This window comes from Arvicola amphibius, chromosome 3 (assembly GCF_903992535.2).
Source record: "Arvicola amphibius chromosome 3, mArvAmp1.2, whole genome shotgun sequence".
Classification (NCBI taxonomy): domain Eukaryota; kingdom Metazoa; phylum Chordata; class Mammalia; order Rodentia; family Cricetidae; genus Arvicola; species Arvicola amphibius.
In genome coordinates this window covers 51716700-51742429 of record NC_052049.1, presented here as the reverse complement: position 1 = coordinate 51742429, position 25730 = coordinate 51716700, and the positions used below count along the sequence as shown (strand labels likewise).

Below are 25730 nucleotides of genomic sequence, written 5' to 3'. Positions count from 1 at the left end.
TTTTTCTAAGTAAACAGGAAACATCATTCTGTATGAAAAAAAAAAAAGAAAAAGAAATCCCTTTCCTCAGCACAAACTCAATTATGCCAGCTTGAACTTCCTGTTAATGACACGTCAGGGGCAGGGTCTATTTCTTAGGCCAGAGCAGGCTTTTTAGCTTCTTGGTGTCAGTGGTCAGAATCCCCAGGAAAGCCTGGCTGACTGGGACATTTTAGGAACACTTCCATGAGACACGGAGAGGCAGGAGTATCACAGTTAGGAAAAGATAACAATGCCTGGAAAAAACAAAACAGTGCAAAGTCACATTGGAGGGGCAAGACGATACGCACGCAGCTACTCTTTACGTCACAGCAAAAGTTTGTGTTCTGCTACTCGGCCGCCTTTCTACACGCAAAAACCCCTGCAGCCTTGAATCAGGCAGGAGGACCGACCCATGGTGGGAAGAGATGGCTTTTGTTCCTTTACATCAGAACCTGGGTTCGTGTGTCGGGCAGGCGCAACCCCACGAGTCCTCCGCACACAAGCACGGTGGAAGCCAGCAGGATGGGGATTGCTTTGGTAATGCTGACCAAGGAGCCGAATATTAGGTTTCCCAGGACTGCCGCCGCTTTACAGAGCGCATTCAAGAAGCCGAAGCCTGTTGCTCTGCAAGAGAAAGAAATATGGACAAGGTTTAGAAAATGACACGCTGGAGCCCGGCGTTAGACCCTCATGTCCCGTGCAGTCATTTTCAGCGGTCTTTTAAGTAGATTGTGTTGCATGTCAGTGGCAGATAATTAACTGCTTGTTAGCCAATGTGGAGGCATAGAGGCCAGCTGTAGGGGGTGTGTCCAGTTTCCTGTGGACCTTCTTCCTACTCTACTGACTCTTATTCTGGAAAGGAATTAAAAAGGTCGGTCTTGGCCCAGTGAGAGTTGGAAGGAAGGTTCTACTAAGTAAAAGTCAACGTCACTCTATATACATCCTCTCAGGATAGAAGCCGGCTCGCCTCTGCCCAGTTTTGGACACCTCCTGTGTCCCGGGCAAAGGTCCCAGGGAGTAAGACTGGGTGATCTAGCAAGTTCTCAACTCAAACCTCTCCGTCTCCCTCTCCCTCTGTTTTTCAAGATGGAGTTTCTCTGTGTAGCATTTGGAGCCTGTTCTGGAACTCACTCTGTGGATCAGGCTGGCCTTGAACTCACAGAGATCCGCCTGCCTCTGCCTCCCTCAAGTGCTGGGATTAAAGGTGTGCGCCACCATAGCCTGGCAAGTTCTCATCTCTTTTCAAAAGTGACTTGTTATTTTGTTTTATTAAGTGTCCATAATTTCAGTGATACCTGTATTTAGAAGAATTTTCAAATTTTGTCCTGGAATGAAATACAATGATATGGCAATGGGTTTCTTTAGACTTATTTTTTCCCCAATTTCGTCCTATTAGTTATCTAAATGAATATTCTAGATTTTATTTTTTATACTCATTTATCTTTCATTTATTCCTTTAGTGTGTATGTTCATGTGTGTTAAGATGAACAGGGGCAGGCTTGCCATGACGTACATGTGGCCATCAGAGACCTTGTGGGAATAAGTTAGCGTTGAACCTGTAATCCTCCTGTCTTGGCCTCCTGAGAATTGGGATTATAAGTATTTGCCAGGTCAGTATAATGAGCTAGATTTTTTAAACAATTAAATCAACTGAATTTTCAGAGATAATGGAGGTGTGTTCTCCTCTCTGAGGGACCAAGAAGGAGAACTGCCAGACTTTCATCCCTAATGTTGATAGCAGGAAGAAAGCAAAGACAGTCTGAGCATCCCTAATGTGGCATAGCTGGGGCCCTAACTGTTTCAGATGAGAGTCTGGAATACGTGTGTAGACATTCCTAGTTGAACACCTTTCATCCAGAAGTTTGAAATCTCATGTGCCTTCCAATCTGAAAACTACGAGCACACTGGCTTTCCCATTAGTTGTGTTCACGGTAATGTAGCGTCACCACTGGCTGGGAGACAGCTCAGTACACGTGAGAGCAGGAGGGTCTGAGTTCAAATCCCCAGAGCTCATGTAACAACAGCAAGGCTTTGCATGCCTGTGGCTCCAGTGTTGGGAAGGGTGGAGAGGGCAGAGAAAGGAAGGCAGATGCTAGGAACTCTCTGGCCAGCCATGGTGAGCTTCTGGTTTAATAACAGACCCTGTGTCCAAAAGTCAAAAATAAAAACGGAAAGAAAGAAAGCAGGGGAGTATGAGGAAAGATGACACCCAATGTCCTCCACATGTCTATGCACTTGAACATAACACATGCACATCCCCTATATGTCTCTCTCTCTCTCTCTCTCTCTCTCTCTCTCTCTCTCTCTCTCTCTCTCTCTCTCTCTCTCACACACACACACACACACACACATACACACACACACGCACACACACACACACACATGCTCATATTTTCATCAGAATTCTCTGTGGAGACAGATCTAAGGAAATGCTACAGAGATCGTTGTGGCCCTAAAGATCTTGTCTGGTTTTTGTTAGCTTTTAAGACACTCAGGCACATGAGGTTTTCCCTATTCTCTCTTCTCATTCTGTTCCTTCCCATCCCCCACCTTCTCTCAATTCTTTCCCCCCTTTCTCCCTCTGGGAATTGAACCCAGTGCCTCAGACCCACTAAGCCAGTCCTATCAATCACTTAGCTCCACCCTCACTCCTGACATGTATACTCTTTGGAATACAAAAATCTTCCTCTATCTAGTATTCATGTATTGGGTGGTTTTCTGTTTCCTAGGCAGAAAACTTGAATTCTGCTTGTGATTTTGTCTCCCACTGACATTGAGATCATGTGAGTTTCCCTCTGACATTCTACCGGTTCCTTGTGTTTTTGGCCTCTCACTGAGTGTTGGCAGGGATTAGAAGCAGACTAAACGTACAGCAATTTTAGGATTCTTTTTCTTTTAACCCACAGAGGAAGCTGAACCTTATGTGCTGCAGGATGAAGTGGTTAGTATAGACTGTGTGTCTGTGACCAATTTATCAGTCTGTAGGTGTCAGGTTTCCTTGGACTACCACTCACCATAGCACACACAGTAGTGATAGTTTCTTCACCGCGTTTTCAGAACCCGAAAAATGGATTGCGGCTCCTATGCAGCCAGTCACCTGCTCCTCCACTGAAAAGGCACCGATATCCCGATATCCCTAATCCCTTCACCACTTAGCTCAGGAGCCCAGACTGGGTGCTAAGGCACTTTACCAATGAGTTTGCTGGCTCACATACATCAAAAAAGAAACAACAAAAACAAGTCCAAAATAAGTAGAGAGGACTCTTACATGCTCAATGCCCCCCCCCGACCTAAAATACAGGTGTAGAGAGAGCAAGGGTTTCCCATCTTTTCTCACCCAACTGTCACCCAAAGGGAAGAGGGATATAGTTTGTTGCCTCTCTGCTAACTCCACCCTCTGCATGCCTCTCCAGCCAGACCTTGTTCCCAGTCATTGCTTAGACACATCTTTATCACATCAGTCCTTATCCTATACAAACTCGGTCCCTTCAGAAGCCAGGTCCCCATTCTATCCAGGTGTCTTGACGGACTAGCACTAACTAAGATCATCTTTAGTGGATGCTCACCACCAACACCGGACTCACTCTGGGTGCTGGTCCTCCAATGACCTTTGCCACACAATATGGCAGCACCCCGAAGACTAGTTCTATTGCCCTAAAAATCTGAGTACCACCTGTTCATCCTGCTCCCCCTCCCAAGCCCCCCAAGGCCCAGCTCGCCTTGGTCCTTGTTTGACAAACTATCATGAACTGTCACATTCATCTTCTGGTATTCAGATAAAGTACATCCTGCTGGGGAAAACAGCTAGAATGTGTGTGTTGCTGATAAGAAAAAGGAAAACATTCCCCTGCCATTATAAAGTCTTGGATACCAATGCTTCAGAATGACCCACATAGGATTTACATCTAGACTAGAGGAACCATATGTCACCAAGCCATGACCCTCTGCTGTGACCCAGAACAGGGTATAAAATGTGGAGGGCTGTCCCCTCACATCACTGTAATGGGAGCTGGGAACCGTATGACTTCCGGAGATGTCTGGGTGGCAGGGATGACTTTGGCACTGGGAGCATCTGGTACCCAACGATTCTAATGGAGAGGATCAAATCCTTATTTCCTAACAATCTCCATCTTCGTTTCCCAAGCCGAGGCAATACTTCAGGAGAAAATTCAGTGTCAGCATTCAAGAAATCGTGCCTGCCCTTCTCTGAGAGAATAAATTATTCCTTCAGATATCTGCAGCTGGAGAGTGGGGTGCTTGGTGCATCCGAGGCCCAGCTGTGTTAGGAAAACCGTCCCCAAAGCAAGTCTTCCTAGGGGCGCTCTGCTTTCTCTGCAGTACAGCTTCACTCACTTCGTCTCTGCTCCTCCCTGAAGCAAGGGCACTGTTTCTGCCCGCCATCTCACGCTTACGTCGTCCCTTGAGAGCGAAGGACTTGGAGCACAAGGAGCTCCGCTTGACCTCTTAGCAGCAGATTGGCCCCCGTATTCTTTCTCAACCCAAGATGTTTGTCTGCCTCTTCTGACCCAGCCATCATCAAAAGCGGAGAGAGAACGCTCTCTCTCTCTCTGAGCCCTGCCCTCTGCACTTCTCTCCTGCCAGACTTTGTTCCCGTTTACTGCTTACACACATCTTTAACACATAAATCCTTTCCCTACGCTAACCACATTCCCCATTCTGTCCAGGTTCTCTCCCCCAAGGAGAAACGTGGCTGCTTCTTTGGAGGATTTCACCATTTAGTGGGTTCTAGCTTATCTACATTGCTTTATGATTCATCTAGCTAAATTTTATTGTATTATTTTATAATGTATGGACACTTGGATGCAACGAGGAAGCCTGGAGAGCATGTCTAATCCTCTGGAACTAGAGTTACGGCCACTGTAAACTATGTGTTGGGCCCTAGGAATCAAAGCCGGGTCCTCTGGACGAGCAGCTGGTGCTCTTACTGCTGAGCCATCTCTTCAGCCCCATTCTACGTCTTAATGGAGATTGTGAAGAGGTAACCGCTGGCTCTGTTGTGGATGGAGGGGGACTAGCACTGTCCTAACAGTCAGCTCCTTTCTTCCTACTTTAGTGCAGAGGGCTGCTTATGCTTCAGATGAAGGGAAGACAGTGAAGAGCTGCAGGACTTCGGGCCATGTCTAGCGTGCTTCAGGTACCATGGTTAGCCCTGGCTTTAACATGCTAAATACCTGCCCCACCTACTGATGAAATTATCAGGGAAAACGGAATTGATGTACTTCGCCAGGGTCTGGAAGAGTGGAGTGCAGGCTCTGTTCACAGATGTCACCCGGCTAACAGGGAAAGGGAAGCCTTCTAGGCTGAGCTTCTGGAAGGAGCTTTTTCCTGCCAGCCCAGGGAAATGATCCATAGACGTTATAAAAAGAATATTCAAGACTCAGCATGGGGCATCTGGGAAAGTACAGGCTGTGCTTAAATCAAGGCTACATTTCGACGTAAACATTCATCTGGAAACACACAAGGATTTCATTTGTCTCAGAAACAATACTGTGAACAAGGGCTAGTTTCCCAGGTCAATGCCAGAGCTATTTTGACACTGAACCTGCTCGATTTCACAAACTATAATGCTAACTGGCTTAAACACCCTTGAGTATTTGTTAAGCAAATTCATCTTAGGTGCACGCACACACACATACTCCTATGTCATATTCTCCTATTCATATATATATATATATATAATAAATTTAATTATCACTCATTAAGTACTTTTTTTATTTCATTTATCTATGTACAAGGCTCTCCATCTTCCCGCTTCCATCTTTGAGTGCCGAGATCACAGGTGTGCACCATCATGCCAGGTATCAAGCAATTGAGCAATCTCTTACATGCCAAGTGCTGTCCTATGTGGCCCTGACCACAGAGCTGAAGGCTCTCTTTTTGCTGAGGCCGGTGAGGACAGATGGTGACAACACACACACACACCATGTGCAAACTTTGAAAAATACCATTAGCATAAGGGCCCAGGCAGATGGTGAGGAATGTCTGACTCGGGGTGGGTGCAAACAGGGTAGATGTCCTGGAAGGATGCATGAGAACAAGACTAGCCTCGCTGGGGGACAGGTGGAGATCTTCCAGTGAAGGACATGAGGACAGGACACTCTTTTTCACACCCCTCATTTGCTTTATCTCGTGGTACCTACTCAGTCCACCTTACCACACCCCCAAAGACTTCTTTAATGTCAAATGAGCTATCTCTCTCCAGCGCTAAGCTCATGTTTCCTGCCTTTGTCCACAGCTGTTGCCAATCTAGGGTTAGGATGGCTGACTGACTGATCTAAGGTATGTGGTCAGGTATGAACACTCTAATCCCTGATACCACTCAAACTTGAGCGCACTTGGGAGCTTTTCAAACAGCCATGCCACCGGGATGTGGTGGCACTTGCCTATAAGCCAAGCACAAGGGAAGCAGAAGCAGGGGAACTGCAAGATTAGGGCAGCCTGGGCTACACAACAAATGCAGGACCAGCCTGAGCTACATAAGTGGTTTCCTATCTCAAAGCAGAAACATAAAACAAAACACAACCACAATGTCAAAGGCTACACTCACAGGGGTTCTGATTTTATTGCTCCCTTGGGGTTTAGGCACTAGTATTTTTCAGAAGTTCTATGACCACAAGGTGTGTCCAGGACTGAGAACATTGTTACTTTCCCAGGGATGTTTACATTTGAAAACTGTCTTGGAAGTACAATTAAACAATAAAGGAAACTAACTACGAAAGAAAACATGCGTTGCCCCTCCCCTCCGCCAACAAATCATTTTTCCTCTCCGAATCCCTTTTGCCCTGTTTCCAGCCATACAAATTATCACAAACAAAGCTTTATACAATTGATCTTTCTTTCTAAAAGTCACTGCTATGAGGTTTTGCCGCACGTTGTTTGTGTCTGAATGTAGCACGTAACCACCATTTCTCTCTCTGTGCCTTTGGCTAGGGAGGCTTTCAAATGTGGGGTAACTCCCGCGATCCTGCAGCTAACACTCTCAGATACACAGCAGACTTTGTGTTCGCTAGGGAGCGTCAGGCAGTGTAGAGCTGACAGGAAAAGCTCTGAGGATGCTGCTGAGTGGACACTGGGAGCTCATGTTGCGTCTACGAGGTGGGTGAGAAGGGAGAGACAGGAGGGAACTGAGAGGAAAGGGCTCCTCCTAGCTCTTGTAGTCTGTGCTACAATGTATTGTGATCACCCCCCACCAGAGCCTTTTTCCCAGCCTTCCCACTCTGTTTTGTTTATTTTGTTTTGCTTGAGACAGGGTCTCTCTCTGTAGCCCAGGCTATCCTGCAGCAAACCTGCCACAGCTTCAGAGTTTGAAGATTCCAAGCCACGAGCCACCACACTGGCTCCTGTTGTTCTTCAGCCTGATTTCCACATATCATAACTAGCTTATTTTTACCATGCACAGCCAGTTTCTCCCCAACTCAGTGTCTGTTCTCTCCTAGCTCCTCAGGGTTGCTTTCTTGAGGCTTCTGCCTACACACTGCTCTCTCACACTTGCCTGCTGCAACCCTGGGCATTTCATGATACAGAGTTAGCTAGGCTAGGCCAGCTGCATCTGGAGGGGGCTGCACAGTCCTTGCAGCTGCTTACTGTGAACCCTTCTCAAAGGCATGAGGACGCCTGTGATACTTGGAGAATGAGCAATTTCCTGAATGCTTCCAAGTATGTTAGAAGTAGATTTTTGAAGCATTCAAATGGGCAATCTGGGACATTTCAATGGGTATTAGTTGGACGATGTTTGTGTATTGATGTCTTGTTTCTTGCAGAGAAAAATCATCAGTCTGTATTCTCAAGTCAGAAGGCTAGGTTCAGTTGCTTCTTCTTTGTTTCTGTATGAGTGGTGGGGATTAAACCCAGACTCTGGTACATGTAAGTCAGGGACTCTACTGCTGACTACCTACTTGTCCTTCATCTGCTTTCTGATATTTTATGGAGAGTATTTGTCTTACTGAGACGGGTAGCATCTTCCTCAACGAGGTTACATGTCAGCCTGAAGCCCCCTCAACCTGTTTTCCTCAATCCCTCAGGTGGAAGAGAAAGTTCCCCATAAACTGTGGGCTGAGCAGACTCTCTAGGCTCAAGGTGGCTGTCATCTCCTCCCAAAGTCCCTCCCGACTCAAGAGGCTTCCTGTTGCTTGCACCTGCCGAAATAAAATATTACCATGAAACCTAGGTAATAATGAGAGCCTTTGTGTCTTATCACTGAATCCGATAAACCTGGCTAGAAAGTGTGGGCCTGGGCAAGGGGGAGGAAGAACAGAATGACCAAGAATGTTGGGCAGCAAATGGAGGTTCATCTGAGGTCAAGAGCCATTCATGCTGTTGTGCAGCCCAGCAACCCACGGATTTCTGGTTTGTTTTGTTTTGCTTTGGATTTGAGAGTTTTGTTGTTGCTGCTGCTGCTGTTGTTCTGATCACTAAATCATCCAGACTGACCTTGAACTCACTCTGTAGCCTCGGCAGTTCTCAGCTTTCAACCTCTGATCTCAGTCTTCCAAGGGCTGGGACTACAGGCATGTGCCACCAACCCACACACAGACCCCAGAACTGTGCCTCAAGCCTCCTGAGAAGGCAGGGACCTATGCCTGTCACCTGGCCTGAAATGGCACTCCTGAATATGACATCTGGGGTCGAGACTAAGCTACCCTGGACAAGTTACTTCCATGTCTGGGTCTCATTCCCTCTTCTGAGAATGAGTTAGGAAGAACTACTCTTGTAGAACACTGGGTAAAGGTAACATGTGAAATATCAGCCCAGCACCTCATTTTGTTGTCCAATTCACAGATGAGAAAAACAAGGCCCTGGAAGGCAACATGACTTGCCCCTGTTGTCCAGCTGATTTCTAACAAAACCTGCACCTGGGTCCTGAATATCTTTCTTTCCTCCACATGTAGTGGTAGCTTGAAAGAAAATGGCTCCTAAAGGGAATGGCCCTATTAGGTGGTGTGGTCTTGTTGGAGGAAGTGTGTCATTGTGGAGGTGAGCTTTGCGGTTTCATGTATGCTCAAGATACTGCCCAGTGACTCAGACCACTTCCTGTTGCCTGCATGAAGTAGGACTCTCAGTTGCCTCTCCAGCACCATGTCTGTCTGTATGCTGCCTTGTTTTCCATCATGAAGGCAATGGATCTAAACTTCTGAACTCTAAGACAGCCTTCCCAATGGAATGTTTTCCTTTATAAGAGTTGCTGGGGTCATGGTATCTCTTCGCAGCAACAGAAACCCTAAGACAGAAGTTGGTACCAGGACTGGGATATTGCTTTGATGGAGCCGACCTTACTTTTGTTTGAAGGTATATGAACCTTGGGGCCATGGAATAGAAAAGCAGTTGAGTGCTTTAAGTACTGCTTAATAGGCCATCCTAGAAGGAACATGGAATGTCAATGATGCCGAGTGTGATATGAACTGTGGGGCGCTGGTTCAAGAGGCTTCAGAGGAGAAGAATGTTAATATGTGGCCTAGAGATCATTCTTGTGATACTTCAGTGAAGAATGTGGCCGCCTTTTGTCCCTGTCTGAAGAGTTTGCCTCAGGCGAAAGTGAAGTGTTTTGGATTAATTTCATTGGCAGAGGAAATCTCAAAACAGCCTAGTACAGACTCTGTCGTGTGGTTATTAGTGTTAACTCTAATTAAGATATATAATGAAAAGGAGCAAGAAAACGTAAAATTTGAGGAGCACCAGAAAGTGGAATGGAGCTAAGTCCTGTGTTCAAGGAGATAAACAGATTTATGAAATGGAATTAGGGGCTGGAGAGATGGCTCAGAGGTTAAGAGTACTGGTTGCTTTTCCAGAAGTTCTGAGTTCAATTTCCAGCAACCACTTGGTGGTTCACAACCATCAGCAATGAGATCTGGTGTCCTCTTCTGGAGTGAAGGCATACATGCAGGCAGAACACTGTATACGGAATAAATAAGTAAATGTTTAAAAAAAAAAAAGAAATGAAATAAAGGGAGTGGTGACCTCAGGGCAAGATCCTACCCAGCTTAGTTTTCAACTTGTGAAAAGGAATTAAAGAAAATCTTAGAGCCAGGGGTGGTGGTGTATGCCTTTAATCCCAGCACTTAGAAGGCCCAGACTGGCAGATCTCTGAGTTTGAGGTCACCCTGGTCTACAGAGCCCAAATGAGGCAAGCTTAGGCAATGAAGGAAATCTTCAAAAACAGAAAGCTGGTGAAGATTTAATTGAAAGATCTCCGAGTTCAAGGCATGCCTGGTCTACAGAGCAAGTTTCAGGACAGCCAGGCTCAAGCAGTGAAGAAAAGAATTGAAAACACAAAGAGGGTGAAGATGTAATTGGACAAGGGAGCCACGCTCCAGCTTCAGCAAGCACGAGAGCTTGGCACCTTCGACCATGTGGTTTGGACTTGGGAGTAAAAGATAGAAGAAAGGGGCTATGGAATCTGCCTCTGTGATTAAAGAAAGTTGCTGAGGCCAGGCATGTGTCAGTGGTGTCCCTGAATGGAGGCCTAGACAGGCCATGCTCCCCACTGTAAGGATAATGGCTAAACCTCTGACCTATAAGCAAACCTTCCCAGTTAAATGATTTCCTTTATAAGAGTCGCTGTGGTCACGGTGTCTCTCCACAGCAATAGAAACCCTTACTAAGACACGGCCGGTGCAGTGGCCCCAGCAGGCAATGCTGTGTGAGGGACGAAGCTGACAACCACGGGTGCAGAGATCAAGGACTACAGTGGCCTCAGTGGAACACTGAGGGGTCAGCGGAGAAAGCCCACAAGACTCGTTTAAGTGACTTACTTCAGAAGTGAGGAAGCTTGGCCTCAGGCATGGGGGAACACTATAGTCCATTCCCAGGTAAATTTTACAAAGCTTATTTCCTTCTCTTTTTGCATGAGTTTTTGTTTGTTTGTTTGTTTTCTGAGACAGAGTCTAGAACCTAGGCTGGCCATGAACTTGTGCTCCTCCCCCACTTTGACTTCTAAGCTCTGGCATATGGACCACTTAAGATGTGTATCTCATTCATTCAGCAAATGAGGAAGACAAAGTCCTATTCTCAAGAAACCAATTGTAAGCAGTAAACCAATGTCCCATTGTCATGTGCTCAATGGTGTGGTTCCCTGAGGAACAGCACAGCATTTAAAGGTATTCATCAGAAGTCAGCGGGCAGGCAAGGATTGCAGTAGGTGCATCATTCTAGAAGCTGGCATGGGGGAGGATGGGTTTTCATTGGTGATATGAGCAGGGCTTAAGGCACGCAGTTGACTGGAAAGAATGCCCCGCCCTCAGCACAACGGGCAGTCAGGCATCTCCTGAGTCCAGCAGACTCAGACAAGTGACATGCTACTCTTGGTGTGACTTCATGTCCTAGAGCACACAATTCATGTCCTAGAGCACACGTGCTCGATGAGCTTACAAGCCGGTGGTGGTGCTGTTACTACATTATGGTGTCTGTGGCCCTTTCATGCCAGGACTTGTTCCGTACCCGGAGCAGAGAGAGGTGACTCCCCAGAGCTCACGAACCGGCTCGATGGCTGCTTCCCTCATTTGCTTCTCATCCATCCCATTTCCACGCGGCAGGAGCTGCTGGCACTATGCTGTGGTATTGAGATTGTGGTAAAGGCACTGTGTGCTCCCATCCCCTCATGCTCCCATCCCCTCATGCTCCCCTATTTTTTCCCCAGGGACGGGTTTTGCTGCATAGCTTAAGCTGGCCTGGAATTTGTATGCAGCCCATGGCCTAAAATTTGCAGTCCCAACCCTCTTGCCTCAGTTTCCCTTGTGTTGGGATTATAGACACAGGCCACCATGCTCAGCTCGCCCATGCTACGTTTAACTGCCAGAGACGAAAAGAACCTGACTTGTCTGATCAACACCAAAATGTAAATGCATGGAAAAATGCAAACAGATATAAGGAGACGATATGGCACGCAGAGAAAAGTCAACCAGGAATACGTAAGTTGGTTAGGTAGCTCAAAGAGTCCTTCATATCAAATCTAATAAATAAATAAATAAATAAGAGGCCATTATAGACTAGCAGAGGATGGGGTGACAGAGAGAATGCTGGCAGTAGAAAGACCCACTGAGGCACAGGCTGCCTGAATGGTTTCCCCACAGGGACCCACGTCAGTAAGGATCAGGGTTACGGGTTGGCTGTGGGAAGGAAATGAAAATGCCTGTCTGAACTGGAACAGTCCTGAGGGGAGGGAGATAGGGGTTTAACTCTGGTCACTGAGATGGAGAAAATCCCACAGAGACCTGGGTGACAGCAACGACCATCAATACCAGCAGAGGTTAACAGGTGTGAGCTGCCAGGGTTTTCCTTTCAAGCCTTTTCCGGGGTCATACCTGAACTGTGCACACGTGAGAGCGCAGGAAGGAGGAGGCCCGGGGAAAGGCAGGAACCCACTGCAGGACGGATCTGTACTCTAAAGACAGGCCTGCTCAGGGACTGTGTGAGCCCGGATGACGTCACCTCCCAGGTGTGGTTCCTGGTCTGAGCTCCAGGGAGGGAAAGGCTGAGGGACTAGAAGTGTGAGCAGAAGAACTCCGCTGTGGCCGGCCACATGGTGGCAGCAGAAAGCCACTGACTAGATGAAAGACATGCTGACCAAAAAAACAAAAAAACAAACAAAAAAAACCCCAAAAAACCCCCAAAAAACAAAAAACAAACAAACAAAAAACCAAACCAAACCAAAACAAAACAAAAAAAGCAAAATGTGCCGGAGCACACAAGGCCACATGGCTATGGCTACACTTAGGACTTGAGAGAAGTTCACTAGTTCACAGTTTTGACAGGAAGAGAAGGCGAGGACGGGGACATTGAAATGTGGATGTGTCCAGTTCAGCCCCTTCTCTAGCTGATCCCTTCTCCTCACACCCTCGGGGCCTTGTCACCTGTGCCATGAAAGCTCTCTTCCAAAGTACCCACTCAAATGCCACCTTACAGGGTCTCCATCTCCTTGGAGCCTGCTATTGCAGCTACAGCTTTTCTCCATCCCATCGTCCTTGATGCCCCTGGGTAGATTTGTTTTTCTCTACAGCACTCAGCACCAGCTGATGCGCTATATCTACTTTACTTATCTAGTAGTTTATTGATTGCTTTTTTTCCCAGCCAGAGTGTAGGCTCCATCAAGCCTAGGCTTACTGTCTGACCACTACTGGACCCCAGTGACTGAAACCACTCTGGCCCCTGATATGCATCCCCTAAGTGTCTCCTGGATCAATTCGTCAGTGGCTCTATCCCCAGTTCAGGTATCTTTTTGCTTCCCCACATACATATTCAAATGCCCATTGGACAGCTCCATGAAGCCATGGCAATTCAACCTCCTCTAAATGGAACTCATTATCTCCCTGACTCCAGTCGGAACACTCTGCTCCTCCAGAGTGTTTCTGCTTCAACACGGTACAACCATCCGGTCAGCTGTGCAAGCAGAAACAGGAGCCTCCCTTTGACAACTTCTTTCCCTCATTCCAATATATAGCCAATTATACAGTTTTCTTATTTTTTTCCTGACTATCCACCAACATATGAGATTCTGACTTCTCCTTTTCCCATCTACATTTTTTTTTTAGATTACATTTTCCTCTTTGGAGTGCAATGCAAGTAAGATTCCTGCCTCCTCTCTGGGCATTAGCATGAACTCCCAACCCATACCTGATTTTGTTTTTCTCTCTATAAGCCCCCTCTTATTGTCCATGGTATGATCAATGGGTTGACCTCTATGACTGAGTTTCTGCTGAATTTTGCTAGCTTCCTTCCTTGCTGTGGAATAATCCTTCTGTATACTGTGAATATATACTACTCTCATTGGCTAATAAAAACTTGACAGGCTGGAAGCCAGGCCAAAAGTATAGGTGGGACAGCCAGACTGAGAATGTTGGGAGGAAGAAGTCAGAAGAGTTGTCAGCCAGATGGAGAATAAGTCAGACACACAAAATGGGATAGAGGTGAAAGCCATGAGCCTCGGGGCAGCACATAGATTAATGGAAACGAGTTAAGTTGTAAGAGCTAGTTAGTAACAAGCCTGAGCTAAGGGCCAAGCATTTATAACTTATATTAAGTCTCCGAGTCAGTTATTTGGGAAGCAGCTGCAGGTCAGGAAAACCCTGCCTACACAGCCTTCCAAGGCTTTTCAGGTGGCATTTCTTAGATTACCCTGTTCTTCCCATCTTCATCAAGTCCAAGTTCAGACACTACTCTTTAAAGAAACCCTCCCTGACACAGCAACTATCATGTCCTTTCCTCCCAGTGACCCAACTAGACCACATTGTAACTGTATACACAGAGAGGAAATGTTACACAGGGCTTACCCAGTTCTTGTACATCCAATCCCTTCCTGCCCTCTTCTGTCCTGGAGGACCAAGTGAGCACATGCAGCAAGCTCACCTTCTCTTTACTTGGTCTTTCACCTTTCCAATGACACAGTCGGGGCAGGCTGGTCACAGGAAAGGTCTGCCTGAAGCTTGAGTTTTTCTTTTTTCCTTTTAAAGCCAGTGCCCCTCCCCAAGAGAATGATGGAGGAGTGTCTATGTGTTACTTTCATTATTAATAAAGATACTGCCTTGGCCCTTTAAGAGAACAGAAAATTAGGTAGGCAGAGTAGACAGAACAGAATGCTGGGTAGCAGGAGTTGGGGAGACGCTTCAGGCAGTCGCCATAATGAGTCGCCATGATTCTCCTCTCTGAGATGGACGCAGGTTAAGATCTCTCCTGGTAAGCCACACCTCGTGGTGCTACACAGATTACTAAATATGGGTTAAAGGAAGATGTGAGAATTAGCCAATAAGAGGCTGAAACTATGGGCCAGGCAGTGTTTTAAAAGAATACAGTTTCTGTGTAATTATTTTGGGTAAAGCTAGCCGGGTGGCGGGATACAGCCCGCCGTTCCCTTCTACACTCATCACTTATCCTTCTATGAGTTATATGGCCAGTTGATTTAATCTAAAATTCCATCAAACTCAAACAATACAAAACAAATGGGAGGGAGTCTCTTAAAGCCTTGCTTTAACACAGAGGGCGTGATTTGAAATGTAGCAGTTAATGCCCAATTTTGTGGGTCCAGTTTTCATAATGAGGTGCTGATAAAGGAAAACTCAGTGTATTCACTACCCAGAGAGTGAACCTAGGTTGGCTGGGTCAAGGGAACGCTGTATGCAGATTCTCAATGTCTAAAAGAACATGATAGAGCATTTATTAAGAATGTGAATAACAATGTTCTTGTGTTTTGGATGTTCTATAGGAAGTTGGGCATGTGGGTACCAATACAGGTGTTATAAGCCAGGAAAAGATGTAAAGATGCTCCTTACGAAGAAATCTGTGAATCTGCCTTGTACAGGATACACCTAGGAGTGGTTAATAAGTGGAGAGAAGGAAATCAGAGGGATGACACAGGATCAGTAACGAATCAAGACTGCAAATGTCTCAGTGTAGTTCTTTTGAGGGGAGGGCTCCCTTTCTTTTCAAAAGCTACAGAATATTTTAGAGCAGAGAACTTTCAAGGCGATAAAACATGGGGACTTTGCATGAAATAAAAGATGTCATAGGGCATGTATTTCAGCTCATGCCAGATGGCAAAACAGGACTTCTAAGCTTTTAATATAATTATCAGCTGCTGAGGTTCTACCCAGCCCTCTCCGATATGATGCCCAAAGTATCCATGTCTATTGGAGATTGGATGAGTAAATACTCCAGTAGAAACCTTCTTCTTTAAAAAAAAAAAGGTGTGGGGGGATGTTGGTTCAGTGGTTAAGGGCCCTGGCTTTTCTTCCAGAGGATCTGGGTTCAATTCCCAGCACCCACATGACAGCTCACACTGTCTGTAACTCCAGTTCCAGGGGATGTGGCATGTTCACACATACATGAATGCAGGCAAAACACCAATGCAGATATAAATAAATCTTTTAAAAGGGCATGTGCCTGTGTGTATGCACAAATATGAGTAAGCTACAGTATACTTGGAGTCAGGGGACAACATCAGGTGGTGTCCCCTCTTTTCGCTTTGTTTGAGAAAGAGCATCTAGGTTGCCCCCTGCAACATGCACCAGGCTCGCTGGCCTGCGAGTTTCTGGGGATCCTCCCATTTTTGCATCCCATCTCAAACACTGGGTTTTCAGATGGGTGTTACAGTGCTTAGATTCATTTCTGTGGGTTCTAGGTCTTCACACTTGGCATGGCAAGCGCTTTACCCATTGAACCATCTCTCCAATCTCCTTCTTATAATCATCAACATATCAAGCTTTCTTCCAACATACTAGAAAGATCAAGAGACAGCTTCTCCCTCTTTATAGTTGCTAGTACAGGTACCTGCAAATCTAAGGCAATGACCCTCACAGGACTAATAAGTACCCAAAATAAAGGCCAAGATGGGTCATTAAACTCTAATGTTCACTGTGACATTACAGCTCAATGTTATTGTTAGCCAACATGTTAAATCATGGACAGAATTACATTTCTGTAATGTCCCATTAACTCCTGCTAAGAATCTTTTTAAAAGATACAAGCAAAATCTACAAGTTCATAAGCTAGGTATTTTGTGGATTTTCACTGTCTTGTGAGTGACAGTTTGCTTATCTCTGTAATGACCTTTTGATTTAGGATTCCCCTCTGTATGCTATGAATATGTTTTATTACCATTGGTTAATAAAGAATCTACTTTGACCTATGGCAGGGTAGAATATAGCAAGGTGGGAAATCCAACCAGAGATAGAAGAGGAAAGAAGGCAGAGTCAGAGAGACATCATGTAGCTGCCAAAGGAGAAGGACACCCAGAACCTTACTGGTAGGCCACAGTCACATGATGATACACAGATTAATAGAGATGGGCTAACTTAAGATGTAAGAGCTAGTCAGGAATATGCCTACACCACTGGCCAATAAGTATTGTAATTAACATAGTTTCTGTGTGATTATTCGGGTCTGGGCATTCAAAAAACCACACACATTCTCCGTTTACAACCCTTCAGTGGTCCCACGCCAGCCTACCTCCGGTCTGTTGGATACAGTTCCACAGTGACGACGTCGAGGGAATTCCATGCTGAGATGGTCAGCCCATTGTACAGACACAGCATGCCGATCATCATTGATTCACTGGTGCCAAACCACAGGAAGAAGCAGCTGATCCCCGAGAGCACCATGGAGCCACCTGCCAACAGAGGACAAAAGATCAAGTGTTTCCTGTCATCCCAGCAGAGCATGCTCTCAAACAGACAGTTCCACGGGGAAGCTGTAGACTGGGCTCAATAGGACTTAAGTTCAAGGGTATCCACCTGTTTGAAAGGCGGTCTAAATGCCTTTTGAATGTGACACTTACCAAAGGGCATCATCCCTTACTCATCTACTTAAGTGGAAAAATATACACTAGTTACACATAATGAGCGTTCCAGTCTGTAGCTCATGGGGATTGCTCATATGAAATGTAATTAGACACAGTTTTTACTATAGGTCAGTCCTAACGACAAAGGTCTAAGGGATTTCCTATGGAATGCATTCTAAAGGGACAGGGAACAAGGTAGGACATGGGTTCTCTCTAGATCACAGGGGCAGCTCTTTTTCTTTTTGGGAATATATGCACACACCTAGCATTGTTAAACGCCCGATTCTGTCCATCAGCAGAGCAGACACTATATTGCCTGGCAACACTGCCAACGTCCCAAGAAAGTTGACAAAATAAATCCAGTAGGCGCTATAGTCATCATCAAAAGTAATCTGGCATCCTGTCTTGTTGTGAAGAAATGAGCAGTTTTGAAATTCACTGTCGATGAACTTATATGGCTCAAAATCTGTAGAAACAACAACAAATAAAATCCATCAAGCTCTTGCTAGGTGCAAGTGACAGATCTGGCTGGCAGCAGAAAGCCCACTGAGAGTTCAGCATAGAATCACAGTACTGCCAGCTCCTTGACGATCCCATGGCTGAGTGAGGCTGGCTTGACTTTTTGTGTCTCCTTGCTGGAGCATGAGAGTTAGTCTGGGAACTCACATTACAAAGGAGCAGCATGGAGCTCTCCATTGTTGGATAAGGGACTGAATTAACTAAAGTTTCCAGTTATCTCGATTCCCCGTGTTTGGCCTTTGCCAACCATATTATTGCTTACACCTTTACAATATTACTTTACATTTACCATGTTACATAAAGACCAACGTCTTTAGTAGTAATAAGTCCTATGTAATACGATTATAAAAGCATTTTGTTTTCAATTATACATAGGCTGACCTCATCATTATCATTTGCACAGAAGGAATAGGACTCTCTTTGAGTCCTTGAAGCTGCATTTATAATTTAAGGTCTAAGTAAGATAAATTCACAGAAGAGTGAGGGCCAGTCTCCAGTGAAGGGCACCAGCATCCATTCTTTGTATCTTATTGTTGAACTTATCTCTCCAAGAAGGATTTTACATGTTCCTAGGTTCTGCTATGGGAGCTCAGGGCAAAACCATCACCTTCCTTGCTGATCATAAGTTTACCCTCTGCTCCCTCAGAACAGCTGGTCTTCTGGGGTCAAATGGGTTAGAAGACAACACTCGGCCTCATTCTTATTGGAGTGGGGCAGAACTGGCTCCTGACTGAGCGCCAAAAAGGCAGGGCTACTCACAGGGCAGACATTCATTCATCTTCCTGCGGTGCTGGCATGCGATTCTAGACAAACACGTAGGAAAAGGAAGGCATGGACACTACAGTCACATGGACCAGGGCTCCAAGGTTAGTTGTAACTAAGGTTGCTAGGTCATTTACTGTGACCATATCGCTTAGCCTTTCTAAGCCTCAGGTATTGGGAAAACCATCTGTGATTACGAGTGTCTGATGACCTAGACCGGATTGTCTACTTCCTTTATTTTTCTGGGAAGTTTCTGAAACTCCGTTTCACACTTGGGGCTAAAGCATTCTAAGTTACTGAGCACAGCCAGCCACACACTGCTACCTCTGAACTGGAGAGTTAGACAGGTTTACTTAAGCAAGAACCAGATTGTGAACTCAAGATTATCAAAACAAACCCACAGGTCAATTCTTTGCTTTAAGAATTAATTATTCCCCCAGAGGCTATTTTCTTATTTTGTCAGCTTTGAAGGCAGCCTCTATATTAAATCCAAGAAAGCTAAACAATACCAGCTTGCTTTTGATTCAACCTGATATGGGAAAATCGTTCATTCACACTTAAATCTCCACTTCTCGAGCTTCTGGCCCCAATGTCACATGATTACATTTCTGCCAAGACAGAGGCCCCTTGAAGGCTCCCTGCTGCCACTGTAAGTAGTGTAAGCTATACCTTACCTGTGTTCTCAAAAAGGGTATCGATAAATGTGCAGTTCCTGAAGTAGGTGTTGACTGAGGTCACGTCGTCAAAGGTGCAGGACTTAAACACCGAATCCTTGAAAGTGACGGACTTGAACTTGACTCCGAGGAATCTGTACACACAAACACACACAAACACAAATGAATTGACTTTTAGCTACTCAAGTTCAAAGCCAAGTCAATGGACTTAGATCTAAGGCACCCTGCTATGACCATCTGTAAGTTATAGAGGGCACCTTGGTTTTCTAGGCATGTTACTTTTGACCTTTTGATCTTGGGAATATGATTTTTTTGGCTGTACCATTGTTCAATATTATTTCCTGTCAGGAGAAGCAATGGCACTTGAGTTCATAGGATTTTCACAATGATGGCAAAAGTCTTGAGAGTTGGAGCTGAGGCTCTGGATTGTGGGGTTTTCATCACTATCTTCTCCCCAGATTTTTTTGAAAAGTCGCCATTGAGACTTGTGAATCTCACTTGAAGATGTGTTACTATCTAAACATTATATTTTTACCTATATTAATATATTATAGCCATAGAGATTAGACCTAGGAACTTGCACATGCTAGACAAGTGTTGTACGACTGAGTTATATCCTTAACCCTCCAAGTTTTTCATAAAGTCCGTTTCCTAAGTTTAGAACCTTACATGGCCGAGCATGGGAGCTCTGCTTCTTCGTGGGAGGGATGGCTGACAAGGGTGATAAATACACACTATTTCCAGGAATCTTTTCCTTCTCGCAGTCAAAAATATCCCTTGAGCCAAATCAAAATACAAGAGCCCTGCCGGGCGGTGGTGGCACACGCCTTTAATCCCAGCACTCGGGAGGCAGAGGCAGGCGGATCTCTGTGAGTTCGAGACCAGCCTGGTCTACAAGAGCTAGTTCCAGGACAGGCTCCAAAGCCACAGAGAAACCCTGTCTCGAAAAACCAAAAAAAAAAAAAAAAAAAAAAAATACAAGAGCCCTGCTGACCTTTGAAAACATGCAGAATGATGAAATGGGGTCAGATACATTTTTAAGGACTACAATGGGGACTTTGATAATGGGCTTAACAAAAAGGAGCCTAATGTTGTAAAAGAGCCTATGAGTCATTGAAATGGACTCGCTGAAGCCACGGATGAGTGTGTATCAGTGAGCCTGATACCTTCCTTAGAGACTCAGTGTGTTCCTAGCAAGCCAAGAGAGGGGAATGCTTGTTGCCCCACCCTTAGCAGAGAAGGAGACTAACACTTAGAGGCGTGTGAGCTGACGGAAAACAACCCACTCCGTGCTGAGTGCACTCAAAAGTCTATTCGCATCCGCATGCCCAGTTGCATTTCTCAACTGAAATGTACTGTGGCCTCACAGACTGACCACCTTCCCGTTCTCCACTCCAGGAGCCACACTGAAAGCTGATTTTGTTGTTTTTCTAAAACACCTCATTATGTGGCACATACTATGCTATGTGTGGTGCTGGGTTCAAGCTCATCGCCTCCTGGCTCCCCATGCCCAGGGTTGGGATTACAGGCACCATCACACCTGTTGTATCTTAGGAATTTCTAATGGAAGAACAACACTTTTAAATCAAATATTTATCCCACAGTTACAGAATTTGATGCTCAAGGTTCTCGGAAATGCACATGCAGCCCATCGGTGGTTCAGGTGGGTGACTGAGGCAGATACTGCGGCTCGGGCCGTGAGCAGGTCTCTCTCTGTGGTTTATGTCTCCTAACGTGATGGCCCCCATTCATCCATTTTCCACCGAGAGGTATGCTTTCTTCCTTCAATTTCATAAATTTTATTATTGAAAAACTTATTAATAAAGAAAGCCATTAGACACACCCCTGAAAAGATGATTGGGCTTCTTATTAGATTGCTAATTAGAATAATGATCCCCCACCATCTGGGCAAGTGTCCATTGTCTAGGCCACAAGCATTTCACAAGTCTTTTTCATCTCAGTGAACAGGATTTTGCCTGGGGCAATTTTGATTATCTTGGAATTATAAAAACATTCATCATTTTAAAAATTAAGACAATTTTCTAAGCATGATGAGCTCCCGTGAGTTCATATCTGCGGTTTCTGCTCAGATGATTCACACATGACCCTGGTGCCCTTGTCCATCTGTTTTTCTCTCTGAAAAGATGAAGCAGACCCACGCCCTGAGCTCCTGTCTCACCTAACGCTAAGAAGCAGCCTGGTTCTGTGCCCACCCTTGCTAACCCTCCGCTGTCTTCACAGCCCTCCAGTAAGCAACACAGGTTCAGAAGTGGTTCCGTTGTTGCATTTTGTTTAAATTCCAAGAGGCACATGATTGATTCGATGCCAGCTCTGAAGTAGTTTGAAGTAACCGAACTGCATCTCTTGAAAGTAGACTTTCAATGATTAAAATACACCCTCAAGTAACTAATAATGCAATTGAAACCTCCACAGGTGTTGGTTATTAGTAATTGTACACCACTACAAAGCCAGTGTTTGTGACTGGCTAGCACGGTAAATTATGTCAGAGTTTCCCGACCTGCCGTTGTCGTACTCCATTCCGGTGTGGATCTGGTTCTCCATGGTGAAGTTGATGCTGAAGTTTGCGTATTTATCTTTTTGCACGTTTTTCGTTAGCAGGGCATATTCGTCAGACTGCAGATGTTTAATGACATCAGGGAACCAAACCGACAATCCATAGTACCTGCAAAGGCAAAGAAACATGTGTTTGTAACAGTGCACACAAGGCCACGCGGGGCTCCTGACATGTCAGGGTGGCAGTGGCTCTTAGAAACACTTTCAGGGGGCTGGAGAGATGGCTCAGAGGTTAAGAGCATTGCCTGCTCTTCCAAAGGTCCTGAGTTCAATTCCCAGCAACCACATGGTGGCTCACAACCATCTGTAATGGGGTCTGGTGCCCTCTTCTAGCCTGCAGCCATACACACAGACAGAATACTGTATACATAATAAATAAATAAATATTTTTTTTTAAAAAAAGAAACACTTTCAGCTATGACGGTCATCATGAAACAGTTGAACAAATCATCCCACAATAATCGAGACACTGCCCCCTCCCCTTGCAAAAACAAGGTAGAGAGACAGCTGGACCCTCCAGGTCTGTAGTTCCTGAAGCCTGTAATTCTGAAGGGAAGCTGTATGAATCTCATCCTGTAACCACACACAAGGCTATGGTCTGAGTGTGTCCCCTTCAAAACCGGGTGACAGTTGTTTGACTGGGCAGTCTGTGGGGTCACTAGCCTTTTGGAGCCCATTCTCTTTGGAGGAAAACCTTGCTCAGCCTGGATGGATATAATGGGTAGAGCCTTGGTCCTGCCTCAAAGTGATGTGCTAGACTTTGTTGATTCCCCATAGGAGGCCTTGCCCTCTCTGAGGAGTGGATGGGGAATGGATTGGGGTGGGGGAGTTGGAGGGAACAGGAGGAGGGGAGAGAGTGGGAGCTGGGATTGGTGTGAAGTGAGATACGATTTTTTTAAATAAAATAAATAGATGAATCAAAATAAAAAGGATCCTAAATCCCATGTAAAGGTATTAAGAGGTGAGGCATTTAGGCTGTGGGACATTGTGATGGAAATATAAATAGATCAAAAAACATGGCGTGTTGGCCCCGATTTCATTCATACCAACCTGGGCTCTTCCAAGAAACTCTGTCTCCTAGCCTGGTAGAAGAGAGTCCTAGGATGCAGGAAGAGCTCCCAGGATCACCTCTTTGACTAGTGGAGCATCAGTTTTGCTTCCTACATGACTGTAACACTGCTAGTCTGGAGTGGGAGGACATGTTTCCCAAAGGGGCTCAAGGCAGAAGAAAGAGACCTTTGGGGTTTCCTTCTCCCCTCCTTTTCCCCTCCCCCACCCTTCTCTCCCTCACACATGTCTTTTATTCTGAGACCAGGTCTCATGTAGCCCAGACGGCCTCAGATGTTCTATGCTGTTGTGTGATATTTTGACTGTGTTCTGACACATAAAGCTTGCTGGGAGTCAAGAGGGCAGAGCTAGCCACTAGCTGACCTAAATTAACCATAGAGGTTTGGAGGACTGCAGACAAGAGAGGAGACAGGGAGCAGTAAGGTGGGGCGGAGAGAGGATCTTGGCCCCTTTGGATAGGGGAATGGCAGAGGTCGGAAGTGACTGGTGGCTGCATCCTGCTTTTCTGATCTTTCAGGTTCTTACCTCGATACCTGACTTCCGATTTTTTACTGATAAAGATTAATTAATTAAACATTTCACTACGTAGCTGAGGAAGGTCTTGAACTTCCAATCTTCCCCCTCCACTTTGCCACTGATGGGATTTCAGGCCTAAGTCAGCCACACAGGCTTTACAGGGGCTGGGGGTCAAACCCAGGGCTTCATGCCTACCAGGCAAACACTCTATTAGTTGAGTAGTCTGAATATCCAGGTTATCTCCACTGTCTGTCTCATGATCGCTAACGTGTGACTGTAAAAGCTGCAGCATGCTGCCAGGTTGTTCAGCCTGGAAGCCACTGATCACAGGTAGCCACTAAGGCCCTAAAACGTCACCAGTCTGATGGGGGCTGTGTTGGTAGCATAGTTTTCAAGAGTTATGGGAAAGGAATGTAAAATCATTTATTAATGATACTACTTTGGACACAATGAGTTGAATAAAGCAGTCTTAAAATTAAATTTATCCATTCTTTTTCTTTTGGGGGGTGTCATGACCAGAAAATATCAAAAGGGATAAGTAGATCAAATTGTGTTTGCATCAGATAGTGCTACACTAATGTAGTGGTTTCCAAATTGTGATCCCCCTGCCTGGATCAATGTCCATGAAGCTGATCCAGGACATTGTGAATCTGGTGAGGAGTGCACCAGGGGATTGTTCTGCTGTTTGCTCCAGTTTTCTTCTAGCGTATTCCAGTGATACTAAGAGGCTCAGGGGAGGAAGTGGTTCACAAGCAGACTGAATTCAAGTCCTGGTCTTGTCATTTGCCTGCAGCATGAACTCGGGCCCTTTGGCTCTGTCTTGGCTTACCACACTTACGCTGACTACATAGGATCTAGGGCTAACCACCTTCCATAGGCAGCTGCTCAGATATCATGGGATGCAAAGTGCTGACCACACTGAGGGTACCCAAAAGACCAAATGAGTCATTAGAATCATCATCATCATCATCATCATCCCCAGGACTCCCCACAGATTTCCACCCCTGTGCTCCTCACAGACTGTGTGTGCATCAGTGAAGTGTGAGGGTGTGGGTGGTCACTGGGCAAGCAATGACTCAGGGCTCCAGCATCAGTGTGCTGCTCTCTAGTCAGAGTCACAAGGCAAAGACTTGAGAATGACAAGGAAAACACATTATCTAGGGAAATCCACCACCAGTGATGCAGTGTTTTAGCTGACGGTTTACTTATTCAGCAAACATTTGCTGAATGTCCTTTCAATAGGAGGCCACGCTGAGATATCAGGAAAGTGACGAAACAGACTCTGGCCAGCAATGAGTAAGTTACTCCACAGGGTACTGGCTACGTTGAGGACTTTCTGTTTATCTTCGCTGTTTTCATACCAAACTCTGTGCTAAGCTAATGGTAGGAACTCAATGCTATTCATTTCCGTCTCTCTTCTAAAATTGTATACTTCAGAAGTTGGGAGCGTTTACTTGACATGCCTCCTTTCTCCTACCCCTCAGAACTAGGGATGGCACCCACGACCTCACACATGCCTGGCAAGCGCTATACTACTGAGCTATGCCTCTAACACTAGCCTCCCAACTTAGAAACTGAGAATGAAGTCACATGGCTAACCAAGCTGCATAGAATGAGCTCCCAGGATCCCTGCCCAGAACATTCTTCTTTCCCATCATCATACCTTGCGAACAGTAGGCAAGGGACCTCTGTACTTGCTGTAGTTTACAGATGCTGAGAGAGGAAACCTGTGTGGTTAATACTGGGCCCTACCAGGTAGAGAGAGGGAGAGAGAAAGAGAGAGAGAGAGAGAGAGAGAGAGAGAGAGAGAGAGAGAGAGAGAGAGAGAGAGAGAGAGAGAGCAAAAAAAGACAAAGACACAACTGGGAGTGGGAGTCACAATGTGACAGTTGATTTTGTCCACTGAGAATTTAAATGTCACTTACCCAAAAGACAGGGTGAACCAAACAATCGTAAGCTTTATGGTGTTTTCCCTGACTGGGTAGTTGAAGCATCTCATAAAAGTCAACCAAATCTGTGAAATATCAGATGGTTAGTGTTCCTACACAGTTACATAGTGGACCCTACTCCCCATCCCTTCCCATCAAATTATAAAAGAGCCAAGTTTGCAGAGTTGAATGAATTTTAACTATAATACAAAGTCTTAACATCAATACAGAAGCAAAGGCTGGAATTTTCCTCCCTCCCTCCCTCCCTCCCTCCCTCCCTCCCTCCTTCCCTCCTGTCCTTTCGTTTTTCTTGCAGTACTAGTAACTGGACTTGGAACTTCAAGTGTGTTAGACAGTGCTCTACCATTGAGCTACATCCCCAAG

At 45.5% G+C, this 25730-nt stretch overlaps 1 protein-coding gene across 2 annotated transcripts in view; it reads right to left on the bottom strand.

Annotated features, from left to right (window-relative positions):
- Window positions 1-461: 461 nt before the first annotated feature.
- Window positions 462-25730, bottom strand: part of Sv2c (synaptic vesicle glycoprotein 2C) — a 131184-nt gene continuing 105915 nt past the window's right edge. The window contains exons 7-12 of one of the 2 annotated variants that reach the window (XM_038323560.1): window positions 25344-25432; window positions 21779-21943; window positions 19261-19394; window positions 17568-17771; window positions 16975-17134; window positions 462-645 (exon numbers count right to left, since the gene is read on the bottom strand). In XM_038323560.1, the coding sequence (XP_038179488.1) occupies window positions 462-645; window positions 16975-17134; window positions 17568-17771; window positions 19261-19394; window positions 21779-21943; window positions 25344-25432 (936 nt within the window). The remainder of the gene's footprint in view (window positions 646-16974; window positions 17135-17567; window positions 17772-19260; window positions 19395-21778; window positions 21944-25343; window positions 25433-25730) is intronic. The other variant, XM_038323561.1, reaches the window with a different exon arrangement.